This window comes from Chroicocephalus ridibundus, chromosome 1 (genome assembly GCF_963924245.1).
Source record: "Chroicocephalus ridibundus chromosome 1, bChrRid1.1, whole genome shotgun sequence".
In the NCBI taxonomy this organism is placed as follows: Eukaryota; Metazoa; Chordata; class Aves; order Charadriiformes; family Laridae; genus Chroicocephalus; species Chroicocephalus ridibundus.
In genome coordinates, this window is record NC_086284.1 from 217,231,472 (window position 1) to 217,257,340 (window position 25,869).

The 25,869-nt window shown below is 46.1% G+C and overlaps 1 protein-coding gene across 2 annotated transcripts in view; it reads right to left on the reverse strand.

Moving 5' to 3' along the window:
• Window positions 1–1,474: 1,474 nt before the first annotated feature.
• The window catches only part of PLXNA4 (plexin A4), a 477,218-nt gene continuing 452,823 nt past the window's right edge, over window positions 1,475–25,869 (reverse strand). For both annotated transcript variants that reach the window (XM_063323702.1, XM_063323701.1), the window contains exons 29-32: window positions 22,253–22,422; window positions 19,434–19,646; window positions 8,544–8,694; window positions 1,475–7,802 (exon numbers count right to left, since the gene is read on the reverse strand). In XM_063323702.1, coding sequence (XP_063179772.1) covers window positions 7,707–7,802; window positions 8,544–8,694; window positions 19,434–19,646; window positions 22,253–22,422 — 630 coding nt within the window. In that variant the 3' untranslated portion in view covers window positions 1,475–7,706. The remainder of the gene's footprint in view (window positions 7,803–8,543; window positions 8,695–19,433; window positions 19,647–22,252; window positions 22,423–25,869) is intronic.

The window sequence follows — 25,869 nt, forward strand, 5'->3', positions numbered from 1 at the left end:
TTCCTGTCCTTTGGGGTACATGATGAGGCTGATGTGTTAAACCATGCAGACCGGCGTCACAGCAGTGCAAACCCAGCCCAGGCTTGACCAAGCCTGCCATCAGTCCCAGGGAATCTGACCTCCTTCATTAAAGTTTAACTCTTTGCAACAGCTGTTCAAAAGGCGGTATCATAAGATAATAACTGTAGGATAAGGGGAGTACAGTGGCCGGGGGGGAAGATGTGGGAAAAGGAAAATGGATTTCCCCCTCTTGCTTTAAGCTAAGCCATCTAGAAACTGGAGTGTCCATCAACTGTTCCTTCTTGCTGCCTGTGGGAGGAGAGCAGAGGTAGGAGGCAGGGGAAGGAGGGAGGCTGCATTTCTCACAGCCTGGGGAACATCTTCAACTTTGACCATAGATGCAGAGATGAGAGACTGTGCCTAGCAGAAAGAGGGTTGCAGATCTGCCTACACGCAGCTGATCCTTCCTTCTCCCTTGCAGAGACATTCTTCTGCCTCCAGCCAAGGATACAGATGCTCAGGACAGATGATTTCTTCCTATTCTGCATGGCCAGCCACCAGCACTGCAAGCAGGGCTTGCTGCAGTAGCCTCAGGCCTGGCATGACAGACAGGGAACAAAGAAGCAAGTGGGTTGGGGTATTTGCTTGTCCACGTAAGACTACCTATGATTCTTCAGGGTTTGAAACCCAGTGTGACGATTGCTACTCTAATGGCCAAAGAGTCAGAGACTCCCAGTGAGGACTTTCAAGAGCCACAGGATATGGTTCCTTTAATGGCATCCCTGAATTCATGATCTTGTTGATCATCTTCAAAATGCACAGCTGATGACACCCCAAAGATAGATGGAAAGGAATAACCTGGCTGGATTCCACCTCTCCAAAAAAATTTAAAATAACCCAATAAATGGGTTCTTGCATGAGAGAGAAATAAAGAGAGAGAAAAAGAGAAAGGGACGGAGGTGGGAAGTAAGGAAGAGAGGGAGGGAGTGGACTGGTGGAAGAAAGCTTTGCCCAGTCATTTGTTGACATAAGCATGCTGATCCCCAAGCCTTTGCCTTCTTCGTACACACAGCTGGGGTCTGCTCAGCTGGGATCCACTTCCCACCACACTTCACCAGCCCAGCCTAGCCCATGGGCATGAGCATGAAGTCAAATGTGAAGCGCCAACGTGTGCTGACTCTCTGGAGCACTAAGGAAACTCTAGAGCAGGTACTGTGGATGGTGAGGGAGCCTGAAATTGGGACAGGGCTCCTACGGGGTAGATGTGAAGTGGACTTGCTTCGAGCACTTACATGGTCTCCAGTCTCATGCTTCGCCTTCACTTGAATTCCCTTTCTCTGGCTCCATTCGGCCACAAGAAGCAGCAATCACAGCCCGGGGCATTTTTATTTCTTTATTTTTTTTAATAAACTTTATTCTATATTACAAATAGGTTTTTTTTTCTTTTTTTTTTGTTCTGGACTGCAAAATAGGAATGCCTTATATTTACATACACAGGTATACAATTAGTTATAACAAAGGTACAGAAGCTTTGCCTTTACCAAGTAACAACGGGATTCCAATTTAAATAGTATAGATTTTATTTATTTTTTAACTAGGATCAATTCAAAAGAAAATCAAACCAACAACAACAACAACCTAAGAAAAAGGATCCCAACCTCCTTTCTAATGCTGTCTTGACATCTTTTTGAGGCTGTTAGTAACACTGTAGTGAAAGGATATGTCTTTACATTGATTTTGTATTTAAGGTGGAAGCTTTAGCAAAACAAAGAATGAGAGTTCTGGGCTCATGTGTATGTCCAAGACACAGGGTCAGACACTAGGAAGGGCCTGTCTTGTGACATTAAATAATCCAGTTGCCTCTCGTCTTCATTCCTTAGGGAAAACACTGGGAGCATTTAGCTAGCACCTAATCTTTCTGCTTCCTTACCCCACTCTGGACTGGAAAGTGTGTTTTCTCCAGGTATTGGAGAAAGAGCAGCACAGAAATTTTAAATAACACCAAGTTTCTCTTAAGATACTTCAGAAAGGACTGCAAGCTTGGACATATGCCTTGATTTCTCCAACTGGCTCTTGTGCCTCAGTCTATCTGAAAGTGAACAGCAACCACTCCCACTGGGATATGCTGCCCTCAGAGTCAAGGAGCCACACTAGACCACACCAGCAAGAGAAGGGAATGCTGAAAGAGCCTAAATGTTCTGGTTTTCCCCCTGTTTTCCACACTCGGGTTCGCTTTACTGAGCTTCTCTGCACATTGCTCTCTGCTGCGAGTGTCTTTGAGGTGATCTGTTTCCAAGCAGAAAGAATTTCTTGAGGTAAACTCTCCATTTTTAGAACAGAAGATTAACACAAAAAAAGCGTCAATGAACAAACAACAACAACGACAACAGAAATCACACACGTGACAGGTTGATTAGACTAAGCAGCTTTATATCCTCGCTGGGTTTTTTTTGGTGGTTTTATTTTTTCCAAGTGTAAATCTTTTTTTTTCTTTTTTCTTTTGACATCCTTCTACAAATTAATTTGTTGCTGTAAGCCTGTGTCCCCTTAGGTGCTTCTCTAACAGCATAGTGAACTGAGCCATCCCAAATAACACCCTCCTTTCAAAGTATTCTCTGCAAAACGTTTCCGCGTAAGACAATGAAACTTTTTTTGGAGGAAGGGGCATTGCACAGTGTCAGAGGTGAGGAAAACTGAAGGACTTCACGGACCTAACAATACTCTGAAATGGGAACAGCATTGGGTGCAAAGCAGGAAAACTCAGGCTGTGAATGGCCAGGAGCCTGAAGTTCACACCATGATGTTGAGGTTCATTCACTTCATCAGTTGCCTGCTCCACAGCTTACCCAGTTTGGATGGCAAGACCTAGGACCTCCTCCAGCCTTTAGGAAATGCGGAAGGGATGTGTAATCTTTGTGGTGGCTGACTCAGCCATGAGAGTAGCCACTGCACTCTTAACGCTCTGTATCCATCAGTTTTCAATAGCATTATTAAAAACAATGATTATAAGTCTTATGAAGAGCGGCTGAGGGAGCTGGGGGTGTTCAGCCTGGAGAAAAGGAGGCTGAGGGGAGACCTTCTCGCTCTCTACAACTTCCTGAAAGGTAGTGAGGTGGGGGTCAGTCTCTTCTCCCAAGTAACAGGCAAAATGACAAGAGGAAATGGCCTCAAGTTCTGCCAGGAGGGGGTTAGGCTGGATATTAGGAAAAAACATTATGCTGAAAGGGTTATTAAGCATTGGAACAGGCTGCCCAGGGAAGTGGTTGAGGCACCATCCCTGGAGTTATTCAAGAGACGGGTAGACATAGTGCTTAGATATATGAGTTAGTGATGTTTTTTGTCAGAGTTAGGTTGGTGGTTGGAGTAGATGATCTGAAAAGTCCTTTCCAACCTAGGTGATTCTATGATTCTATGAATTATGTGATTTGATTGGTGTTTATCCCTTTATGGTAAACACTTCCCTGTGGGCTAATGCACAAGATCCGGAAACTTTGGTAATCACTTTTCAGTTAAAGCAAATACCAACCAAAATTCTGCTTGCAAATCTTTTTCATGCCGTAGCAATTTCTTATGGTCTCCAGTGTCAAAAAGGTATCAGGAGACAAGAACAGTTGTAAAACTACAAATGAGAAAACTGGCATAGCCCTCTCATCTAACGGAACAAGGCTGGTGTATTCTGGATTGGACCAAAACTTCAGATACGTTTAAGACAGAATGAAGAGTGGGAAGAGAAGGATTGGGGCATGTTGGGAGAGCAAGATGCCCTCGGGTGGCTGTATTTCTCCTTTTCGGTAGTTCTCCTGTTCTATCTGTTCAAGTGCTAACAATCTCTAACACCTTCTTCCAGATAACACACAGCTTTTCCCACAACAGTGTTTACTGGAAGGCTCAGTGTGCAAAAGCACATGATGTGATAGATTACGTCTCAGATCACTGTGACACTGATAGGTGAGCACACTCATAAGGAGCACATGATGTGTTTGCAGAGGGATTGGTCACCTTTTGTTCCTCTAACCCAGGTACAAAGCCCCAGAGCAAACTCTGCAGTGAAGAAATAATCTTAGCTCTCTCAGTAGGACCACAGAGAGTCTTCATGAGTTCCCTTTCCTCATTTCTGATGGTGCTGCAAGTGTCATCATTCATTGTCTTGATTGCAGTGTTTGAGAAAAACCCATAATACCTTGTCATCTGGCATATTCTGGATATTAAGAGCCTGGCCATTGACTTCTAGGGACTTTGGCTCCAGTTCTCTCCATGTGGCTTGAAAAACAGTGTGGAATACCATCTATTGGGCATTTTTGGTCAAGTGGGGAAAGGGAGGTGGGGCGAAACAAATCAAAGGAAGAGGAAAAGAACGCATCCATGTTGTAGTAGGGCTCATTCTTCTGCTTGTCTCTTTGTTTTTAGTTGTATTTTACATGCACTTAAAAAATAGTTAGCTCAACAGGCGAGGCTGGGAAGAAAGATGCCAAGACCTCTCACAGACTGGGGGATGCTGGGACAGTGGTTGGAAATGGGGAGGGCACTGAAGGGGACAGGGGAGGAAGCCCACGCATTTACATCACAATTCTGGCACATTTTGCAAGCGAAAACTGAAACCAGCTCAAACACCAAATAAAGAAAAACAAAAAGAAAAATAAGGAGGAGATGAAAGAGAAGCAAAATACAGTTTTTCTTTCAAATCCTGGGGATGGGGGAAAGAAGAGTGTGGAGAGAGAACGGAAATGCCTAAACGGGAACTTGGGAAGGGTTAAGACACCAATCTCATGGCTCTTCCCATTTCCCCTAAGTGTTTCATTCTCAGTGTCTCTGAGGTGTTCAAGTTTTTCTTGAAAAATATATATATATATATTACAGGTGAAAAACTCCGTACCAGCAAGAAGGAATAAAATAATAACAACGGAAAACAACCATAATAAAACAAAAACACAGCCCTGAAAACATCAAAAAGAAACAGGGTGAGTCTCAAATTTCCCCCGTGGTGTTCCTCTGACTTCAGTAACAGTGCAGGATTACACCAGTTCACTTTGATACTTTTTTTTTTTTTAAACAGCTTCTTCTTCCTTTCATGTGCGCATGTCCAGGCAGTATAGCCCATCACTCATAACCACTTCCCTCCAAGCCAGCTATTTGTCCTTAGACGCCTACCATCCAGCTGTGAGTACAAGGCATGACAATAGGGTCCATATTTATCTTTTGTGGCACTTTGTTTGTCAAAACCTTTGGTTTCTTCTTTTTTTTTTTTAATTTTCCTTTTTTATGTACTTATAAAAAATATTGTGTTTGTGTTGTTGTTGTAATTTTCTTACCGCTGGCTCTGGTGGGACTTCCACCCCACTTTCACAGCCATAATCAATGGGTCTGGAACATGCGCCAACATTACTAAATGGATCAACAAAACCATGGCAGAACCAACCAAACCCAACTCATCCCTAATGCGCAGGCCTCTTAAAAATGCTGAGATGTCCATAAGGTGCATGATGAGTCCATCAGCTCAGCAATCAAACAGAAAGCAAGCAAAATTAAAAAGGAAATAACACACACACGCACACAGATACACACACGCACACGCGCACACACGCGCACAAAATAATAATAATTATAATTAAGAGAGAAATGTCTGGGGTTTTAAAACCAAGACGTGTCCCTAAGTTTGCCGTTTCAACATGAATCTTGTGATATTCTCCCCACACACACATTCAGTTTTGGACTGCTGTTCTTTAAATGGTTTCAGAAAGACTTGCCTACATGTGTATCTGCTTGGCTGAACGAAACCCGCTTGCTGACTGACTCCTGTTTGCACCACATCCCCCATTACACACGCTCATGATCCGTTGCTCTGAAGAGGCTCTGGTTTGCTAGCAAGAGGCATGAATAAAACCAAAAGCACTCGTTCTGTAATCAATGTATACACCCTGTCTTTACCCCTTCCTTCCTCCAGGTGCAAAGTAGATCCAGGCTGTAGCTCTGAGGATGGTGTGAGATGGATGTGGGCTGATTCTCCGTGGCATCAAGCCACTCCTCCACCTGCTAGTGAGCACTGTTCATTTCTGGTGAGATGAATGCAGACGCAGCTCTTGCCTCCATGATGTACAAGGTGCAAGGTTCTCCAGACCCTGAGGGTCTCCCATGATGCCGAACCATGGTGTTACCCAGGCTGGCAGCTGTATGAAAAAAATAGCCAAATGCAGAAAAGACACAGGAGCTCACTCTCCTTTGGTTGGCCATGAAACAGGTTGAGATGTTGTTCTGGAGGAGTTGAGCAGAGGAAAGGACGGGGTAATCACCCACAATTGTCCTGTGGTGACAGTGATTTCTGAAGGGATAGGAAGTGTAAACAGAGAGAAAATCCTTCCCAGGCAGCAACTGTGCCTTCAGCAAGGCCTGTTGATTCCAGAAATGGAGAAGAGGAAAGACCAGGAGTTGGCACTAAAAGGCGGATGAGCTTACAGCGGTTCAGAGACCTCCAGAAGACATGCAGTTCAGCTGGGAGTATCTAGATAGAAGAATATTTTGCAGTATTTCATTTGGATTTCCTCCAAGATTTCCTTGCAAAATGTGTGGCGACATTTCCTCTTAGGGGTGGCTTTGAAGGAAGCTTCTACCATCAGTCCTAGGCACTACCTTGCTTCATGGCAAGTCCTTCAGTATCCTTCTGATATTCCACCATGAGAAAACAACAGCTTTGTTCCAGTTGAGGAAATAAAATGGAAAGAACTAACAGCTTTAAAAAAAAAAACAACACCTCTGGTTGGTTTTTGAGGCTGAGCACCTTTCCTGGAACAATATGAGACTTCTGGCTCTTGCTTTCCAAGCTGAGGTGGGAATGAGGGAGATGCTGCAGTGTCCATTGTCAGAAGGAACAGAACCACCACCGACAGGATGCCACTGAGCAGAGAGAGCGTTTTTGCTGCAGTGCTACGACCAACAGGACACAATGGGAAAGACGGAAGGGACACAGGTCTCTTTGAAAAATAAGAATAACCATATGAAACACGTGGGCAGGGGAGCGTCAGTCTCCTCCTCCCCTCTTGACCCTTCCCCGTCTCAAGAGAGTAGCTACACTGCTGTTTGCCCAGGCAGATAAGAGCCACAATGGTCCCACTCTGGACGGAGCTGTGGCATTTTTCAGGGAGCCTTGGGGTTCCTCTCCCAGTGGGTCACTATCAAGAGATAGAGTTGCAATGGCTCTGCAGGAGAGATTTGCTCCTGACCTCCAGGATCCCTGCAGGCAGGCTGCCTTCCCCTTGGGGAGACTTCTAGTAATACTGAGTTCGTTTCCATGTCCGCTCCAGAGGCTACAGCCCTTGGAGGGCAGTTAAAGCAGCATGACAGAAGTTACCTCCCAATTCCCCATCTGCAGAGTGATTGTGTGATGTTGGGGGAGGGTTTTGGCGGGGTGCTGTGTGTAATAGTTTCTCTCTAGGGCAAAGGCAGAGGGGAAGCTATGAAAAGGAGAGCTCCACCCAACTGTCTTGATAACCCCAGAGCCAAGATTCCTCTGCAGTCTTTTCTTTTAACCCCTGGGGCTTTGTCGCTTTGTCCATAGATTTTGAAAGAGAAAGAAATGAGAGAGAGAGAGAGAGGAGCGCTGTTCAGGTGACTCTGCTTACAGCCGATCAGAACTTGCACTTGGTAAAGATGATGATCTTGAGTGAGGCACGACTTGGTTTATCCCTCCCAGGGTGTCCCTGGCAGGACAGTTCTCAGCTGTCTATGCTCATGAGGGTTATGACTTGTTCAAGTTTGTAGGCAAGTTTCTGTTTCCCAGCCTGGTCATCTTGATCAAGGGCTCCGAGAATCTGGAAAAGGAGAGAGAAAGAAGTGATAGACATTTTTTTTTCCCCCCACAAGGACTGAGTCCAGCTTCTTACAGCAGCAGATGAGGGTTAGCTTTCTCTGAACTAGGTCCCAGGCTTATTTTAGATTATGCAAAGCAGGTCAGTCAGCCAGCAGGGAACTAAGCGGGCAGTTTGAGGTAGATCTGACTAAATGCAGACCTGTAGATTCGCAACCAATCAAATGGATTCTTATCTTGGAGATCAGTTATTTGGTAGCTTTATTCCTCACCTTACCATGCCACTTGAGATGCCCTAAGGTATCTCACCCGGTCTTCAACACACAAAACCATGCTGGTCACCTTTAAGTCCTGTGTCTTGCTTGCTGGACCATCCTGGGTGTTTTAGGGTATCTGAAATGTCACTGGGCACATGCTTGAACAACTTTTGGCCACGTGGTGCAGAGCTCATGTAGGGCTCCTCTGTAGCAAGCTAACATCTGACCATCGACTACTGCAAGCCAGCTACATCTGATTGACCAATAATGGGAGACAAAAACAACAGGGTTCCAGATGGAAGACTAGTGGGGAGCCCAATAATCTCAAACTATCCCTTTCCAGATCCCAGGCCTTGCTTTTCATTCCTTAAATCCATGGTCCCCCTAGCCAGGATGAAGATAGGTATCTGTGACATGCTGGGACCTGGGAAGAGGTGGGCTCTCCCGTGGTGGTGCAAAACTGCTCTTCCCCTCTCCAAAGCTCTTACCTCCTCACTGTACTTGCCAACGTAGGAGTATATCTCCGAGAGCGCACTCATAGTATTGAACTCATTCATATGCATGCGAGACTGCTCAGCCAAGTATGCATTCATGTCCTGGTCACTGATTGCTGGCATTTTGGCGATGTCTGAATAGTACCTGAGAGAGAAAAAAGTACAGGTGTTTCTTGAGGGGGGAGAGTTAGGATCAAGAGGTAAAAGCCACCAACAGTAAGGAGAAAGAACACACTTAGGGTTCTTGGGCTCTTCTGGTGCATCAATGATATACCTGGTCATGGTCTTCTTTTACAGCAAGGGAGGTGATTTAGCCAAACGTGGAAATTACTGAAGCACTGTTCCTGAATACCAGATGTGTGTTGTATTCACACAATCCTATTCTGAGACTGAAGTCCCAAAGAGCAACCCGTAAACTTTCTCCATGCCGTCAAAGAAGTAGACAGTACCTATTGATGCTGGATTCCTTTGTCAGGCCTTTAAAGGCTTTGAGCCCAGCCTGTAGTCACACAGAGAAGTCCCACTGATCTTGCTGCCCACTAAGAGCTCAGTATTTCACTCCCATAGACAAAAAAAAACCCTTGCATGCTTGCTTGCACCATTCACACCAGTATATCTGCATCCATTGCTAACATCACCCACCTCCCCCACTGAATCCAGCCTATGCCATCAACCCCTGTTGATGGCAACCCCCTGCTCAGCATCTCCCTTTAGCCCTAAATTTTAAGCTAGTATGATGTCATATTTTGTGGCAACAGGCTTCAACACCCCCATCTCCACTCTGACTGGGGAAAATCTGCTTCCCTTAGGAGTCAATGCCATTCCCCTTGAGCACAAGAAGCGTGTGGCTTTATCTGTAGGATATGAAGCCCCCAGAACCACTGCCCATCAGGATTCACCAGCAGAGCAATGTCTCTTTAAGGAAGTTGCTATTTTCAATGATGTCCTTCGTCCCCTGGGTAAAGCAGGTCTTGGAGGACAAGGTTTGCGGAAGGTAATCAGTCACTGTCACTCGCAGCTGTGCTCTGCTGTCAACTGGTTAATTAGACGCCATCATTTACATTTTTAATTTCTGCAATTTGACATTTTGTGCACAAGGAAAAAAAAAAAGGGAAAAAAAAAAGCCCATAGCTGCAGCAATCCACAATTTTATAATTAGGAGGCAAAGGGGACGGGGAGCCAAAAGAGCTGACAGGTGTCCTGTAAACAGCATTGAGACACCTGCTGAGATGTAGGCTGTTTTCCTCTGCAGAGAAATTGGACACTGAAGTGCTGTATGATAAGGATCCTTCAGACAGACAAGTGGGAAAATACTCTCTATGACAGAGCGGGACAAGCAGCTGCTGAAGTCTTCTATAAAAGACAGCACGGTGCAAGAGCACTGGGAGGAAACCCCTCCACACCAGAAGGCTCCAGTTTTGCTCAGTCTGGTTTTGTGCCCCACAGTCCCATCCTGATTTATTGCAATGAGTTGGTGTCAGTCCCTATCCTGGTTTTGCAGAGAGGGGTTGATATAAACCTTGGGAGAGAAAGGCATAGGAAGCAGAGGTCCTTCTCCGAGCCTTGTGCAGCCTGACTGCTCCCAGAGCTAGACTCTGACTCATCATAAAAACTCATACAAATCTCATTAACTTTACTGCAACTTCCAGTACGCATAACATTACCCTCCCTGGAGTCCTAGCATCTTGTCTTCTGGGCCCAGAACCAGCCAAAAACTCTAGTCTAACTCAATCCCATGGTCTAAATATTGTCCACTCCCAGTACTCCAGTGATGAGTGATCTGGGCTTGATTTTGCTTTACACCCTGCGTAACCTTCAACCCCCAAGTGGGCCTGAACTGTGGTCGATAAGGGAAGGACACATCTAGAAACCCCAAGAGGACCTGTCCTGCAGAACTACCTCCAGGAAGACGGTGAGGAGGATGAATAAATATTTCTAGACCATTACCACTCCCAGAAAAACTCAAACAGGTCTCAGCACCAGAAGCTGGACAAAATCAGACCTGTGATACATGGACTTCTGAGAAGACAAAGCATGAGGAACTGGTGCTAGTGTAGGCTCCTCAGAGCCAAAGCGCATTGCTGAGAAACAAGGAGTCTTATGGCCAAAAACAAAGTGTGCTTTGGCACCTAAAGAAAACTACATTCATGTGCAACCAGCATAGTTCATAGACTTGTGAGGAAAAACAGCCTGCAATGCAGTGAAATGCATTGATTTATGGTGCCTAAGAGGAGCCGATGGAGAAGATCCCAGCTCCTTATGAATATTGCATAGGCACCCTCCTGCTAGGCGAAATGAAAAGTGAAGGGGATTACATCACAGCAAAAATAAATTAGGCTAGTGGAGGAAAGCAGAGGTTGTATTTGCCAGTCTGGCTCTGACAGCTGGTTGAATTGAACCTTTTTCTCTCTGGTTCAGCTAGTCATCAAATGGTGGCAGGACAGAGGGTGCAGGGATGGAGTGCTCCCGAAAAGTGAAACACAGACACACATATCGCCTGCTTCTCCAAGTTTCTCCTGTCTCCCTTTCACCTGTTAGCAACGCTCTCCTGAGTGTGTGACTCACAAGAGTCAGAGAGCTCCCTGGTCCTTTTCCAGCCCTGCAGAGATATTTTCCCAGCAGCGTAACACTCCCGTGACTCATGTGAACAACGAAAAGCAACACACAATGCTCCCTGGAGCGAAGGACAGGATGCAAGAATCTGAGTTTCAGGGCTTGGAGGCCTCTCCAGCCATGACAGACTCTTAAGATCTGATCTAAGTGTGCTGGGTTCATGGGCCGTCACCCACTGCCACACCAGCATGTCCTGGTCTCTCTCGGACTCAATTCCCCAACTATCATACACCTGAGCAGTTATTACCCATTAAGACTGCCAACTAAGATATTGTGGAAGTGTGTTTTGCAGGAAAAATGAAAGCAAAAGAAGGAAAAAAAAAAAAAGCACGTACCCATAACCAAACCGAGCTGCTAGTACACAGAGAAGACATATAACGTCCTTCCATAAGAACTCTGCCATGGCCAAATGACTTATTTATACAGAACTGTTTCTAATGAAGCCATCATCACACTACCTAAAGAAATTATGAATGTGTATATTAAAGCATCCTAGCAGGAAGATGACAACATCCCTGCTGAGTCTTTATTTACCTTCTATTTGATCCCAGATCCTCCAAGGTACTTAGGGCCTCTTTGCCATTTGCATACCCCTAATGTCTTCAAAACCGCTGTGAATCTGTCAACGAACCCCAGAGGTCCTTACATTTTCACTGCCGGCATTTGCAAGGCTGCCTGCATGCTGCTTCCCTTCACCCCTGTGGATGACAGCTCTCACTTACACCAAAGCTGAGCTGTGAGTCAACGCAGAGGGAGTGAGATGCTCTTTCAAGCTGAGAGAGTTGGGGGGGTTCAGCCTGGAGAAGAGAAGGCTCTGGGGAGACCTTATAGCGGCCTTCCAGTACCTGAAGGGGGCCTACAGGAAAGCTGGGGAGGGGCTGTTTGCAAGGGCAGGTAGCGATAGGACGAGAGGCAACGGCTTTAAACTAGAGCAGGGCAGGTTTAGATTAGACATTAGGAAGAAGTTCTTTGCAATGAGGGTGGTGAGACACTGGCCCAGGTTGCCCAGAGAGGTGGTGGAGGCCCCATCCCTGGAGACATTCAAGACCAGGCTTGATGAGGCTCTGAGCAACCTGATCTAGTTGAAGATGTCCCTGCTCACTGCAGGGGGGTTGGACTAGATGACCTTTAAAGTTCCCTTCCAACCCCAAAGCTGAGGGACGCCAGGTCTCGCCTGAGACATGGGCAGATCATTGACTCACACTTCCACAGCCCCAGAGGCTGAATTAGCGAGCAGGAGGTTGGGAATGTAACATTAAGCCAGATTCCCTCTGATTAAGGCAGAAAAGTAGAAAAGCAGCAAATCTAGCTTCATCTGCCTGTGAAGTTCAAAACTGAGAGTCCCAAGTAGAAGACAGTGACTACTTGGTCAGATGTGCACCACTCACGAGCCTGGGGTTGATTTGCTCCTTCTTCTGTAGTTTTGGTTTTCTCTAGTGGATCTTTTTCCCATCTGTTTCTGGGAGATCCTTAGATGCGTTTCATAAGTTCCTTCCTTAAGTGCTTGATTTTCTTCTGAATCACAGGAGAAGACTGAGTGTTTACTTCAAGACTCTTCATTCTCTGATGTGGCAGGAAATGTGTTTATTAGACATCAGAAGCAATAAAACCCTCAAGAAATTTGGGTAAATCTCTCACTTGGGCACATCAGAAACTCAAATGGAGTACGTGAGATTTACTAGAACATAGGCTATGACTTCAGAGGTATAGAATCATAGAATCATAGAATGGTTTGGGTTGGAAGGGACCTTAAAGAGCATCTAGTTCCAACCGCCCTGCCATGGGCAGGGACACCTCCCACTAGACCAAGCTACTCAAAGCCCCATCCAGCCTGGTCTTGAACACTTTCAGGGATGGGGCATCCACAACCTCCCTGGGCAACCTGGGCCAGCATGTCACCACCTTCACAGTAAAGAATTTCTTCCTGATATCTCACCAAAATCTCCGCTCTTCCAGTTTGAAACCATTATCCCTCATCCTATTGCTCACCTCCTTGATCAAGAGTCCCTTCCCATCTCTCCTGTAGCCCCCTTCAGGGACTGGAAGGGGCTATAAGGTATCCCCAGAGCCTTCTCTTCTCCAGGCTGAACAACCCCAACTCTCCCAGACTGTCCTCACAGCAGAGGTGCTCCAGATCTTTGATCATCTTCGTGGACTCTGCTGGACCTGTTCCAACACGTCCATGTCCTTCTTGTGCTGAGGACTCCAGACCTGCATGCAGGACTCCAGGTGAGGTCTCACCAGAGTGGAGTAGAGAGGCAGAATCACCTCCCTCAACCTGCTGGCCATACTTCTTTGATGAAGCCCAGGATGTGGTTGGCTTTCTGGGCTGCAAGTGCGCATTGCTGGCTCATGTTGAGCTTCTCGTCCACCAGCACCCCCAAGTCCTTCTCCTCAGGGCTGCTCTCAGGCCATTCTCTGCCCAACCTGTACTTGTGTCTGGGATTGCTATGACCCAGGTGCAGGACCTTGCACCTGTATCACTAGCACAGCAACTCACCCCATCCTGGCTTGAACAGGAAAGTCCATGAGACCATCTACTACCACTGCTGTACAGGGAAGGATTTTGGATGCACCAGTTTTTGGAATGCTCCCTCTTATTCTCAAAAAATAATTGTTCTTGTTGCTTTTTGCTGGGGTAAATGCACTTGCCTTTGGTACCAACCAGGAAAGGCTCCTCAGTGGAGCTGTTTCACAAGAACGACTCTGCCCGCCGCCACTCAGTAACTCATTAACTCATCAAAAGAGAAGAGAAAAGCCGTGTTGCCAGTGCTTCCTCTCCAGTCTGAAATTTTCCAGCACGGCCATGGTTTAGGCAGCTTAGCATGGAGCTAATTGCCTTCCAAAAGATCTTTTTGTCATGGCTGTTGTTGTGCTGTCGCTGGGTTGGGACTGCACTCATTAATAATCATTTTAGCATATGAAAAGCTTGTAACGAATCCATGTGCTGCAGACGGCAGACGCAATTACAGCAATAACATAATTAGGGTTATGCAATAACCGGCTGTATCAAGACCACTGAAGGAGGAAGAGATGTATGAAAGGGACGTGGGGGACTGCTATAGCAGAGGAGGGGTGAAGGAAAGCTTGGGAACAACCTAGCGGCCAGCTCTTTTACGGGGTGAAGTGCAGCAATGCAAGGACATACTGTCAGTTCTGTTGACACGGCATGGCAATTTTAGTTTGCTGGGAGGCATCTGAGCTGCAAAGTTTGCGTTTCTGCTGATTCAGCTACAGGCAGCCACGAGACTCTGTTAGCCCAGACTGATCCTATTTTGGAGAGAGGTTCAAGGCCAGGCTGTTGGACACTGATTGCACTTTGTCAGTAATAGCATGACAGCTAAGCAAAAGGTACCAGTCCCAAAGTACCCCCCCCAAAGCTGAAGACCTGTCCGTTCTTCCAGAGATTTGCCTTCAAGAGCCTGAGGGAATGATTCTGTCTGCGTATGCATCCCCTAGCTAAGGCACTGATTTTGTTTTGCATGTGTATGACTTTTTCTGCTGCTTTTCACCTCAGATGGGTGGGCAGCAGTGAGTCAATGGCTGAAGAGCGAATCAGTGCACAGGTAGTTTCTCCATGAGAAGAAACTGTCTAACATCATCTCAGTGCAGAGGATGTGTGGGTCTGAGGCTCTGAATATAGACACATTGTCATCTTACCTGAAAACCGCATAGTGCTGAAAACTGCAGTATGTAAGAGCAGCTTGTTACTGTGATGAGAAAATATCGGGAGTTTTTTGTAGATTAAAGGTGAAGAAAGGTGAGCAAACAGTCTTAAGATACACCAAAAGCTGCTGCAGAGAGGCAGGGAATGAGCTGTACCCCATGTCCCTGGGGATGCGATGAGATGGCATGGGCTTTAATTATAGCCAGGGAGATTTTGGCTGCCCATCAGGGAGAACACTCTGATGGGAAGGACAGGGAAGTGTAGGAACGGATTGCCTGAGGAGAGGAGAGGCTCAGTCACTGGAGGCCTTTAAGAAAGGGGTAGACAAGCATCTGTCAGGACGGCTTTAGACAGAGCTGATCCTGCCCTGAGGCAGGAGCTGGTTGGGTTGACCTCCTGAGGCCCCTTCCAGCACCGTTTTTTATTATCTCTACTGACAACACCCCCTACCTTGACCCTTGCTATGCTATATCTTGAGCCTTCTTTCTGGCAGGGAAAGGAGACACAAAAGACTGCATTTTTTAATGTGGAGTCAGGATTTGCACCTGTCCTTTAATGCTCTCTTCTAAAGCCCTTGGAATCACCCCAATGTTTCTGTTTAAAGCCTCAATAACTTACAATGTTAGGGTGCATGCAGTTTATAATCTTCATTGTACTAAATCAACCCAATCTGTCTTTCTTTGTAAAGCTAGCTGCAAAGTGCCCAACAGACATCACAATCACGGCACTGGAAGAGACCAGCTATTGACTATAGAGTCCTGAAACCACAGACTGACAAGTTAGGTGGGTTAGATCCCAAATGGGTACAGACTATCCATTTTGCATACTCCAAACACACACAACACTTGCTAATAGGTTTAAGAGCTTGACATCTAAAGGCTAACACCACGCAAATCACAGTTGCTTCAGGATAGGGAAATAGATGAGATCACGGACCCAGGACTTGGGTACCAACAGCTAGATCAGGTAGAGTTTGTACCCAGGTTCAAATAATAAATTGCAGATGTTATAATTCTGAATTCCAGAGATCGGATCACTTTAAACCTCTTTCAGTCCCGAACCTAGCAAGCCTATTTTGAATGGTCTTCATTGGAAGATGCTCAAGGTGTTAAGAATACTTGCAACGTCTCTATTTCAGCTTTCCTTTGAGGGGGTACTTTTAATGCACAATAAGCAAGCAAAAGGAGACCAAGTCCCTGCAGGGATGAGAAAAAAGCACCAGTTCCTCTCCTTGTAGCACTGCAGGTATTTGGGGCACCAGCGTGCAATGGAAAAACTCTTTGGCTTCTGCTTTTTGTGCTCTGCCCCTTTTCAGTCTCCCATATCCCTGCCTCCATGCCAGGCTTCGGTAGGGAAACATCGTATTGATTGTGATGCAGGCAATTAAACGGTGTTAATGAAGTTCAAACAAGTGTTATCATAAGCTTGGCAGCATGGAGAGAAATGAAAGGTCAGCCACAGCCCTTTGTCATCTTTTCAGTGTGGTGTTGAATGCTAATGAGACAGTCCCAATTAGAACAGGCTCCCCTTTGTATTGCTTGGGGATTACATCAAATGCTCCCAAGTTCTCCAGATTTCTAGGCTCAAAGGGGACATTTGAAGTAAACTTGAAAAGATGCAGATCTGAAGCTGGTCTAATGTAAATTCAGCAAAGCCTATGGAGTTTTACTAACAAAAGTCAGATGAGAATCTGTTCCACCGTTCCCATTCTTTTCCTCATTTTTCAATAGACTCAGATAATGATAATTGAAAAGCCTCCACCTTGTTTTAGAACCACAGTCTGACTCTTCATGGCTTCAACAAAAGCCAAATAGTCTGTCCCCATTTCCTGGGTTAATTCTCCTGCCTCAGTCAGGCCTCATCTTCCGCCTCAGGAAATCCCAGTTGTGGATGCACCTAGATACTTTTTAGCCACACATTTTCACAGTGAAACGGCCCTGGGTGTGTAATTTGAATGATGAATTTTGTTTTTCCAAAAGTCAGGATTTCTTTGTGAATTTGTTTCATCAGGCAGAGCCCACCTCTGCTTCCAACAATATTAAAAAAGGACTGGTGAAATCAAACACAAAGTTGACTAGCATGTGGAGGCAGCCCATTGATCAGGCCAGAATCTGTAGCTATTCCCCTCCCAATGTACATTCACACTCTGAAGAGGTGGAAAACTAATCTTTGAAGGATTGGAGGTATGTACTTTTACCCATGCCTGCTTCTTGTGCCAAGGTCATTCCCTGCTTTGAGTTTTGTGGGTCCTAAAGGCACACTCCACACTGAGAAACCAGGAGTTCCAAAGGCAAAGCTTGGAGTAACCCAGCCCAGCTACCATTTCAAGAGACAGGAGCCTGTATTTACTCCAGAGTGATTTCAAGTAGGGTTACAATCTACCACTGCCTAATTGCCCTCATAGAGATTCTTCTTCATCAAAGTTCATTTGATTTCAGGTTCTTCTGATTTACTCAACCGCTTCTTGAAGTCCCCAACTAAAAATCTTTTTATCTTATGATTCTCTCTTTGAAGAAGTCTAGTGGTCTTGAAGGATGCTCTCTGCAGCTGACGCTGACTACAGAAATAGCTCGAACCAGTACTGAAAGCCACTGGAGCTGGAATAACTCCCCCTAAGTACAGTCACAGAATGGAGAAAAGGAATTCATTAACTCAGAGTAGAATTGAAATTCTGTTCATCCTTGATATGTTTTTCTTTGATCTACCACAGCATCCAGGTGCCAGTGCCTTGAGTCAGTGGAATTGACACACAAAAATATAAGCAGGGCAGAAGCTCTAACCATATTCCAAAACCTGCAGCCTCCCCTTGGGCATCAGTTCAAGTTGTCAGACATCAGTGCAGATAACAACCCAGCACATGCTGGGCACAGAAATCCAGTGCTGTTTACTAGCAGTGGGAGGTGTTATGTACCTCGTTTGCAAGCCCAGTTGTTCAGGAAAACTTCCAGGGAAATGCAGCACCTCTTGCTGAAGATCTCTGGGCAACAGGATTTAGCTCCAAAAAGTTGCAAAGTGTAATCAATACCGGAAAAAAAAAATAAAAATTGAAACTGCAGCCTTCTGTTTACCCAGAAAAAAAGGTGTTGCATAAGGAAATACCCTGTTTTCCATCTACATACCTCAGTGTGTCATTCAAATGTACCCTCTCCAAAGATAAAAAATCAGCCTGGGTCACATGTAAAACAAAGCATTTGTCCACAGAAACCAATCACCCGCTACACGCAAGGTTGCTAAAGCGTCACTAGAGTATGACACCTTCAGGTCACTGTTGGTGGAAACTTGATTTCTAAATGAATCTCAAATGCCTCCTTCCCCCTATCCAGGTCAATCCAGCAATCAACTTCAATACATACTAAGAAACTTGGACACTGTACCAGAAGTAGGTCATAATTAAGCAAGGTAGCTCGCAAGAGCCTTACAGGTTGCCTAGAAACGACATTTGCAGAAGTGTTTAACCACATCTAAAAATAATTGTCCAGAAAAATCAGAGACCAATAGGAACATTATTGTAAAAAATGTCACCTCATGCCAACGAGGGGACAGAGCTCTTTGATCAGCCGTGCTCTCCTTTCACAAAATGAGAGAAAACCATCCCCACCAAAGGAAATAGAGTGGTTTACAGCAGTGTGCCTACAGTAGCAGAGGTCTCATAATCAGCATGACACAGTATCAACTTTAGTCAGTGCCTATGAAGTCATCCAGACAAGTCACTGCTTAAAACTGGATGGCATTGCACAGGAATGATCTGTAAGATAGACCCATCTTTGTATTTACAGAATAGTAATCATTCTCCATCTGTGCAGTTCCCAAACCTGTCAATAACGTCAAGCAAGCGTAGCATATTGGAAAACAAAGCAGAGATCAACTTCTGCAAGGCTTGCTCCAGCAGACAGGCTCCTGCTGAATGGAGTGCAAGATGTGCTATTCGCTTGTCCCACGGAAAATCTTAGAGAAATTGAAGACCCTACGTACTGCAGGAATAGTTGTCTTGGTTGTATTCCCTGTAGAGCAGCTTTGCCGGACACTGACCTTCAGATTGAACAATACAGCTACAGATCTCGCAGATGTGGATAAAATGCTTGGAAAGACCTCTGACCTTTCCGAAAATACAGTCATCAGCCCGTCAATCTTACGGCATCTCATTCAAAGCAGAGAAGAGCCTCCAAGGGAAGCTACTGGACTTTGGAATAAGGGGAGATAATTGTATGACCCTTGGAATCTAGGCAGTGTGGGGACTTGTCACAATGATGCTGAGAACAGCAAACCACTTCTAGTCTGTGTGGAAAGACTTAGAAGCCCACGTACTTCACAAGGCTCAAACACATCACCTTCCCTTCCTTCCTCCCTCTATCACTTCTCAACAGTTTCTTCTCAAGAGAAACAATGATGGAAAACACCTTCAATTCACACCTCTAATTAAATTTCCATCTCTGCTGCAAGGCATATGGGAACAAAGGGTAACACAGAGCTTTCTACTTGGGCAATAACCAAAGAAAAAAAGCTACCAAAAGCAATACTGATGATGCCTCCTACCTCCATCCATGAAGCAGGGCCTCATTGTATCACTTGCTTATGTCATGCCTATTTCTAGAACTAAAACTCACCTTTCCACCCAGTTCTTGTAGCTGGGGATGTCCTTGGCATAGAGAAGCTTGTTGGAGGGTGAGTCTTTGCCCAGACGGTGCTCCGAGGTTGAACAGGAGTCCATGAAAGTCTGAGCCACTACAGAGAGGCAGGCATCTGTGATGCTGTTCTTGTGGATGTCAAAGACGAACTGCGGGTTCTTGATCATGTTAACCCAGAACCGTAATGGCAGGCTGCAAGAGGAGTGGGAAGGGTGGAAGAGGTGAGTCAGTCAGTGCACAGCTCACAAGCTTTGTTGTGTGAGGTTACAGTGGTAAATGGTGGACAAGAATCAAAGATCATGGTGTGGAGATAAGGATTCTGGGATAAGCTTTAATATACAATAAAATCCTCCCTTACAGGACTCTAGGGACAGTGGTGGAGTCACCTCAGGAGTGGCTTTTGTCCCTGTTATCCTTTTGTTACTCTTAAAATCAATGCCTTCTTATTGAAGTTGCACATAAATTAATGAGAGTATAATTGAGGTGATGAAAATGACTCCTATCTTCTCTATGTTAGGGTGCAATGTAAAGTTGGACCTGTTGGCTGCTTCATCAGATGAGGAAAGGCATGGAATCTGCAAAACTTATGGTGAACATTTGTCATTGAGGGACTTGGCTTTCAGCCCTCATAGCAATCCCATAGGAAGAAAGTTAAGTAGAGCTCCCAGCTTGAGACTTAGGAGTGTTAACGTCACACACTGTGTGCTGTGGACACTGTGTGCTGTCACGCTCCACAGCTCAAGACCAAGACTGCATTTGATCCCAGCACAATGGGCATGAAGCAGTCCTTAAGTGACAGGGAAAACCCTGTTGCATCAAGGAAAAAAGGGGACCTGGGAACAAGTATCGTAACCTTTGAAATGAAAATGTACCTGCCCTAACCCAGGAAATGTTATTCCAATTGCAATCCAAAGGTCTTTTTCCCCCCTGTTTCTCAAAAGAGCCGTTCATTTGTATGAGATGCCCTGAGGTATCTACCTCCAGCCTTTGCCTCAAGCCTTTTTGTCAGGGCAAATGCATTCATATGTTCTTGGCCTAGGAGCTGAGATGTGTCACTGATCACAGAGTCAAACTCTTGTCTCTCTGTCAGGTTGACTGTTAAGTCTACCTTCAGTGTCCTCACCTTTCCAAGAGGAGGTTATTCTTCAGCCTAACAAATTCACCTGATGTTCAGTCTAAACTCCCCAGTTCCTCAGTTCCTTCCATTTGCTCATTACCCCCATGAGTTCACAGCACCATAAAAAATTCATCTCCAAGTCTGCCACCTTTTGGGTAACAGTAGGCAGTTTAGCACGTCCTGACAGAAGGATGACACCAGGTTTTCCTAAACCACTATGTTCTCCTGAGCCAGCAATATCACAGAGCAAATGTAAGGAAAGCGCCCCCCCCCACCTCCCAGGTAATCCTCTCAGCCAAGTTCAGGAGAAGCAGAAGATGCTGGCAATGAGACCCGATGGAGTCGTGGGAGGGAAACATTTTAGGCGGGTGATGGAGGTTCATCTGTTGGGGGACGAGGTGGATGAGTGACTGAACCATGCAGAATTTCTTCCGTGGGTGTTTGGATGGCAAACGCAGCCTCAGTGAGGACGAGCAGAGAGTGCATGGATGTGTGCCTGAGTGCGGGTAAGGGTGTGGGGAGGGGCTGGGGGGACGATGTCCCTAGCTGGGAATAATGAAGCCCGTGATGTGACTTTGAGTTAATTTAATCTGATTGAACAGATTTCTTCATACTGTCCCTTTTCCCACATACACACACACTCTGCCTTCCCCCCTCCCCCCTTAAATAAACCTCCTGCTCATTTAGTCTGAGTGGCTGCAATCAGCCTTAGATTAGTGCCGCAGATAATGTTAATAATATGCTAATGTTTCATTAGTTGAAAGCCTCTTTGGTGCATGGGGTTTCTTTTTTTATGTCACTGCACTGTGACGATCTGCCATCAGCATGGCTGGTAAAAGGAAAAAATGCATGAGCTGGGAGCCCCATGGCTCTCCTCTGCTGTTCCTTTTATAGTCCCTGTATTTGCACAGGAGAAGGGGAGGGAGCGATTCCCCAGGGGACTCTTTCCAACAGGGAGACTCAGCGGAGATGAGCCGCAGAGATCTTTTCTCTCCACCGACCCTGGCTTTTCCCTGCTGTCCCATTACATGCACGAAGAGGGGCTGCTGCCTGGCAGCTAGAGCAGGGGGTTCATGTCAGACTTTGTCGCTCGCTCTGGAGGAGTCTCACATCCAGCTCCAGACCCTTTAAGTGCTTAGTACCATTTGAGATGCTCTCCTGGCCTTCAGCTGCCAGCCCAGGAGGGTACAAGTCTCCTGTGAGTGCTGTGCATCCCCTGTGGATGCCTGGCATACCTTAAAGTATCTCAGATGGCACTAAAGGCCTATGTGTGGGCAAACAAATGGAGCTCTAGGCCCCCTTTGACTATAGTCAAACACCCAGTCTAGATGAAGGCAGCGGTGCTGAATCCTCTCCCATGCTTCCCTAGACATTCCTATGGGCCTGAACATCACCATTTTTCCTTCTATATCCTCATGAGGCCCCTCAGATATACTGCTATCCCCATGTAATACAGGGTAAACTGGGACCTGTTCAGCCAAAGTGCTCCATCCTGGAGAGCATCCTTTGGATTCTGGGATTTTCTGCCTTCCCCATAGGCTTGGAAAGACTGAGCCTGGTGCTCTGAACCCCACGCCAGGCTCCTCAGCTTCCCCAGCAGCCAGATCCCAAACCATATGTCTCTCTCCTCTCTGCCCAGTCCGGGACCTGGTGCTGGACTGTACTGGGGTGTCTCACTCACCAATTGCTCTTCCAGGTGTGCCGCACATGGGGGTCATGGATGTTGTGCTTGTCAGCCTGCTCATCCAGGAAGTCGAACATGTATTTGATAGCCAGGGGAAGCGCGCTGCCACGGTGAGCAGTGCTGAAGATGGTCTCAAAGAGGTCGTCTACAAATTTCTGGAGGGTGCCCTGTTGGGAGATAGAAGGAGAGAAGAATGTGAGATACCAAGTGGGAAGAGGATATTGAATTTTGGTACCCCACTGAAAACAGAGTATGCTTTTGAATCAGGCCCAGAAAGTGTGATTGAAAGTGGGAGCCATCTAATATGTGTTAAATGTGACCTAAGTTGGAAATTTCAATACAGATGTCTTGAAGCTGGCAGGTGCATCTTCACAATGTCCACTACATTGGGTTACCAGCCAGATGGAACAGGTCAAGATGCTACCTGTCCTCCCTGCTACTAGCACGCCCTGCTAGGGAGGGTGGCTGACATGTGGTGGGATACTTTGCCCCGTCTTAGGTATATGGTGATGCAGAGGCCCGGATATGTTCCCACTGAAATTTAGCTCCTCTGAGCCCTAGCCTCAACCGCTTTAGTGCATGTATGAGACAAAATCTAGCCATTTTCTATGCTGGCTTTCATCCAGGGCCAATTCTTAAGCTGGGAATAGAAGTCAGATGACTGTAGAGCAGAGCAGAAGGTGTCACTGAGACAAATGGGACAAGAGTGCCTGCAGAGAGATGGCTGGTTTATGTGTGTGAGTAGTATAATAAATAACACAAACTTCTTAATCTCCAAGAGGCCTCCTCACTCTTTACTACCCATTGGCACGGGACTGAGGCAAACCCTAGAAACAATGCAGACCTCAGTAATGTTCATTGCAGAGACTGCAGAGGTCTCCTTATGCTCCTCTGGGAGTAGAATCCCACATCCTGCGCTTGGAGAACCACCCTGGGCAAGCTGGTGAGGACAGTTGACCTTTAGCAAGAAGGTAAAGAGCTGGAACGTCAGATGGTGACTAGGCTTGGAGAAGGGGGCAGTTGAGGAGCTGTGATAAGCAGACGAGCTGCAGGCTAGGTTTGGGGGAAAATCAGGCAAGGCAAGCTTTCCCTGCTGAATGGGGGGCTCTAGCCCACGTTTGAAGCTCTGCTTTGCCACCAGAACTTCATAGGCGTTTATATGTGAACAAACCATACGTCTGCTAAAATAACCAAAAAGCAATCAAATCTCCAGTAAATGCTTCCTGATACGAAAAAATTCTTCTTTTGAAAAACAAAACCCTCCCCTTTCTCTGCAGATCCAGGAAAGACATTCTCCTTACTAGAAACGAAGCACCAGGTTCCACCAGAGTGTCTCAAGTTTACATAGCGCTAACAAATACTTAATTAGAAAGCTGGTGCCTCTTGCTGATTCACCACTTGATCTATTCTTTGGGAAACAAGCAGAGGTACCTTTTGCTTGTGTGAACTCCTACAGGGTGAATACAGCCCTGCAGCACATGTCTGACTCAGAAAGGGCCCCCGAGGGGAAATCTTGTTGGTCTGACATGGAGGAGCTGCCCTCAGGTTCAGTTTCTGGAGGGAATTAATTCTCTACATGCTCACCCACACAAACACAAAGAAAACCTCTGAGGCTTTTATGCAAGAGACTCTAGGTCTCAGAGGTCAGGGATTTACCAGAATAAAAATCATTGTCAGTTTAACTAAGTATTCCCTGGGATTGTATTACCAGCAATTGCTCTCTTTCCTCTTTCCCTCCCTCAAATGGTCATGATGAGGAAAGAAAATTGCTCAGCCCAAGAGGGGAAACAATAAGCCCCCAACCTTTCTACTCTCTCTGTTGCTGTGCAAGCTTCACAGCTGCTTTCCTGCTGTCTGGACAAAAAAAAAACAAAAGGAAAAAAAAAAAAAAAGCAAGTGTTGAGTTTGTTATCCGGAACAGAAAGCAAAAGCGATTCAGTGGTGGGGTAGGGGACATATCCCCAGACAGCGTAAATCAGCACTGGTCCAGTGCTTGCTGGTCTACACCAGCTGGGGCCTGGACCCCGGGGAGCATCATTTTCTTTTTACATTGTGTGATCCATAAAAGTATCTTGATGCCACGGAGCTGGGCATGTACCAAGGGCTAAAGACAAAGCCACTTTGTCTCCAAATCCCACCGCAACAGAGACAGCCTGAGTGAGGACACAGGGAGAGTCAGACTCCAGAGGCAAAATGAGTTGAGGAACAAATGTGCAGGTAAAACTGTATGGTAGGATTTAAGCATGTGATGGAGACCCGTCTGATGGACAAACTCAGATAGCATTTGCACGAACACATGAAATTGTGTTTGTGCCTATTAACACCCTGACAAGAGATGATAATAGTCAAAACTTCAGAGGAGGGAAGAAGATTAGGCTGTTTGATCACTCAGAACAGGGTGAGATAACACCTTGATCAGCCACACCTGAGCCACAGCTACCCTACAGTTTCCTCTTCTGGGATGCATTGAGATAACTCTCATGTTAGAGATTTGGGCACAGAGATGTTCTGTGCTGCAAGAGGACGGCAGAACTGCAAAGGGAGCCTTTCTCTGACTATACCGCTTTCCTCCTCACCTGCCCTAGTCCCTGCTGGCTGGAAAAAAAGATCATTGCAGGCTCCTTATTAATGCAGGCTTCTCCAAGGACACCACCACCCACAGGCTGGAAGGGCAAATAAATGTAAACTCAGACAAGTGTTTTTGCCCACACTCTTGTGGAGCCTTTATAAGTGAGTTAGGTGGAAGATAGTTTTGGTTAGAGATGAAAGGTGAAAGGTCTGAGAACTTTTGTCAACCCCAGAGCAAGCCAGCTGCAGCAAGAACTGGCCATCCCCTTTGCAAGGAAGGGACAGTGTGATGGTGAATGACACCGAGTTCTTTCTGCGCAGACAGCGGCAATTAAGCCACTTCCAGTGGCTGCCCCAGAGCCAAAGTCCACTGCAGGAAGTTTTAGACCTGTCACTTTGACTGATCTCCACTTGTGCAAGTGTCCTCCCCATGGTGCTGCATCCCCAGTTACACTAAACACTCACATACTGCTCCACTACAGAAGTTTTGTAGGCACTGGCAGGCATCCATGTAGGAGGCTGGTTTCCAGCATTTTGGGGAACATGGATTGAGCAGATGGGATCTTATCAACTTCCCAACACAGTCTTTGCCTTCTCTGCAGAGACTTGCCATGGGCCAGCTGCGATGTGTGAGATGTGTCTGGAGAGTCAGTTCAGGATCTTCCTGATTTCCCCCACCTGGCTGAATCTGTATTTTCTCTTTGGAGATCCAGAGCTTTCCATATCTCAACAGTGATGAGCATTTTACTCTGTTTGGTCTCCTTGGAGCTGGCCACCTATTGGCCTCATCTTGGTTAACTTAACCCCCTGCGAAGTCATCAGCACAGGGGTCTTTAAGGGTTCAGCGTAAAGGCAGAGAAGAAGGACTTGTGTCACAATACTCAGAGTTCTCTGGCATAGAAGTCCATTTCAGACTGTGAGGTGTGACACATCCTTGGAACCTGACCTGGGCACGTTTACTCCCTGGCTCTTCATTTGCTTAGTTTTGGCACAAGCTACAAGCCAGTATAATCAACAATCCCAACACACACCTACCCCTGTGCTGC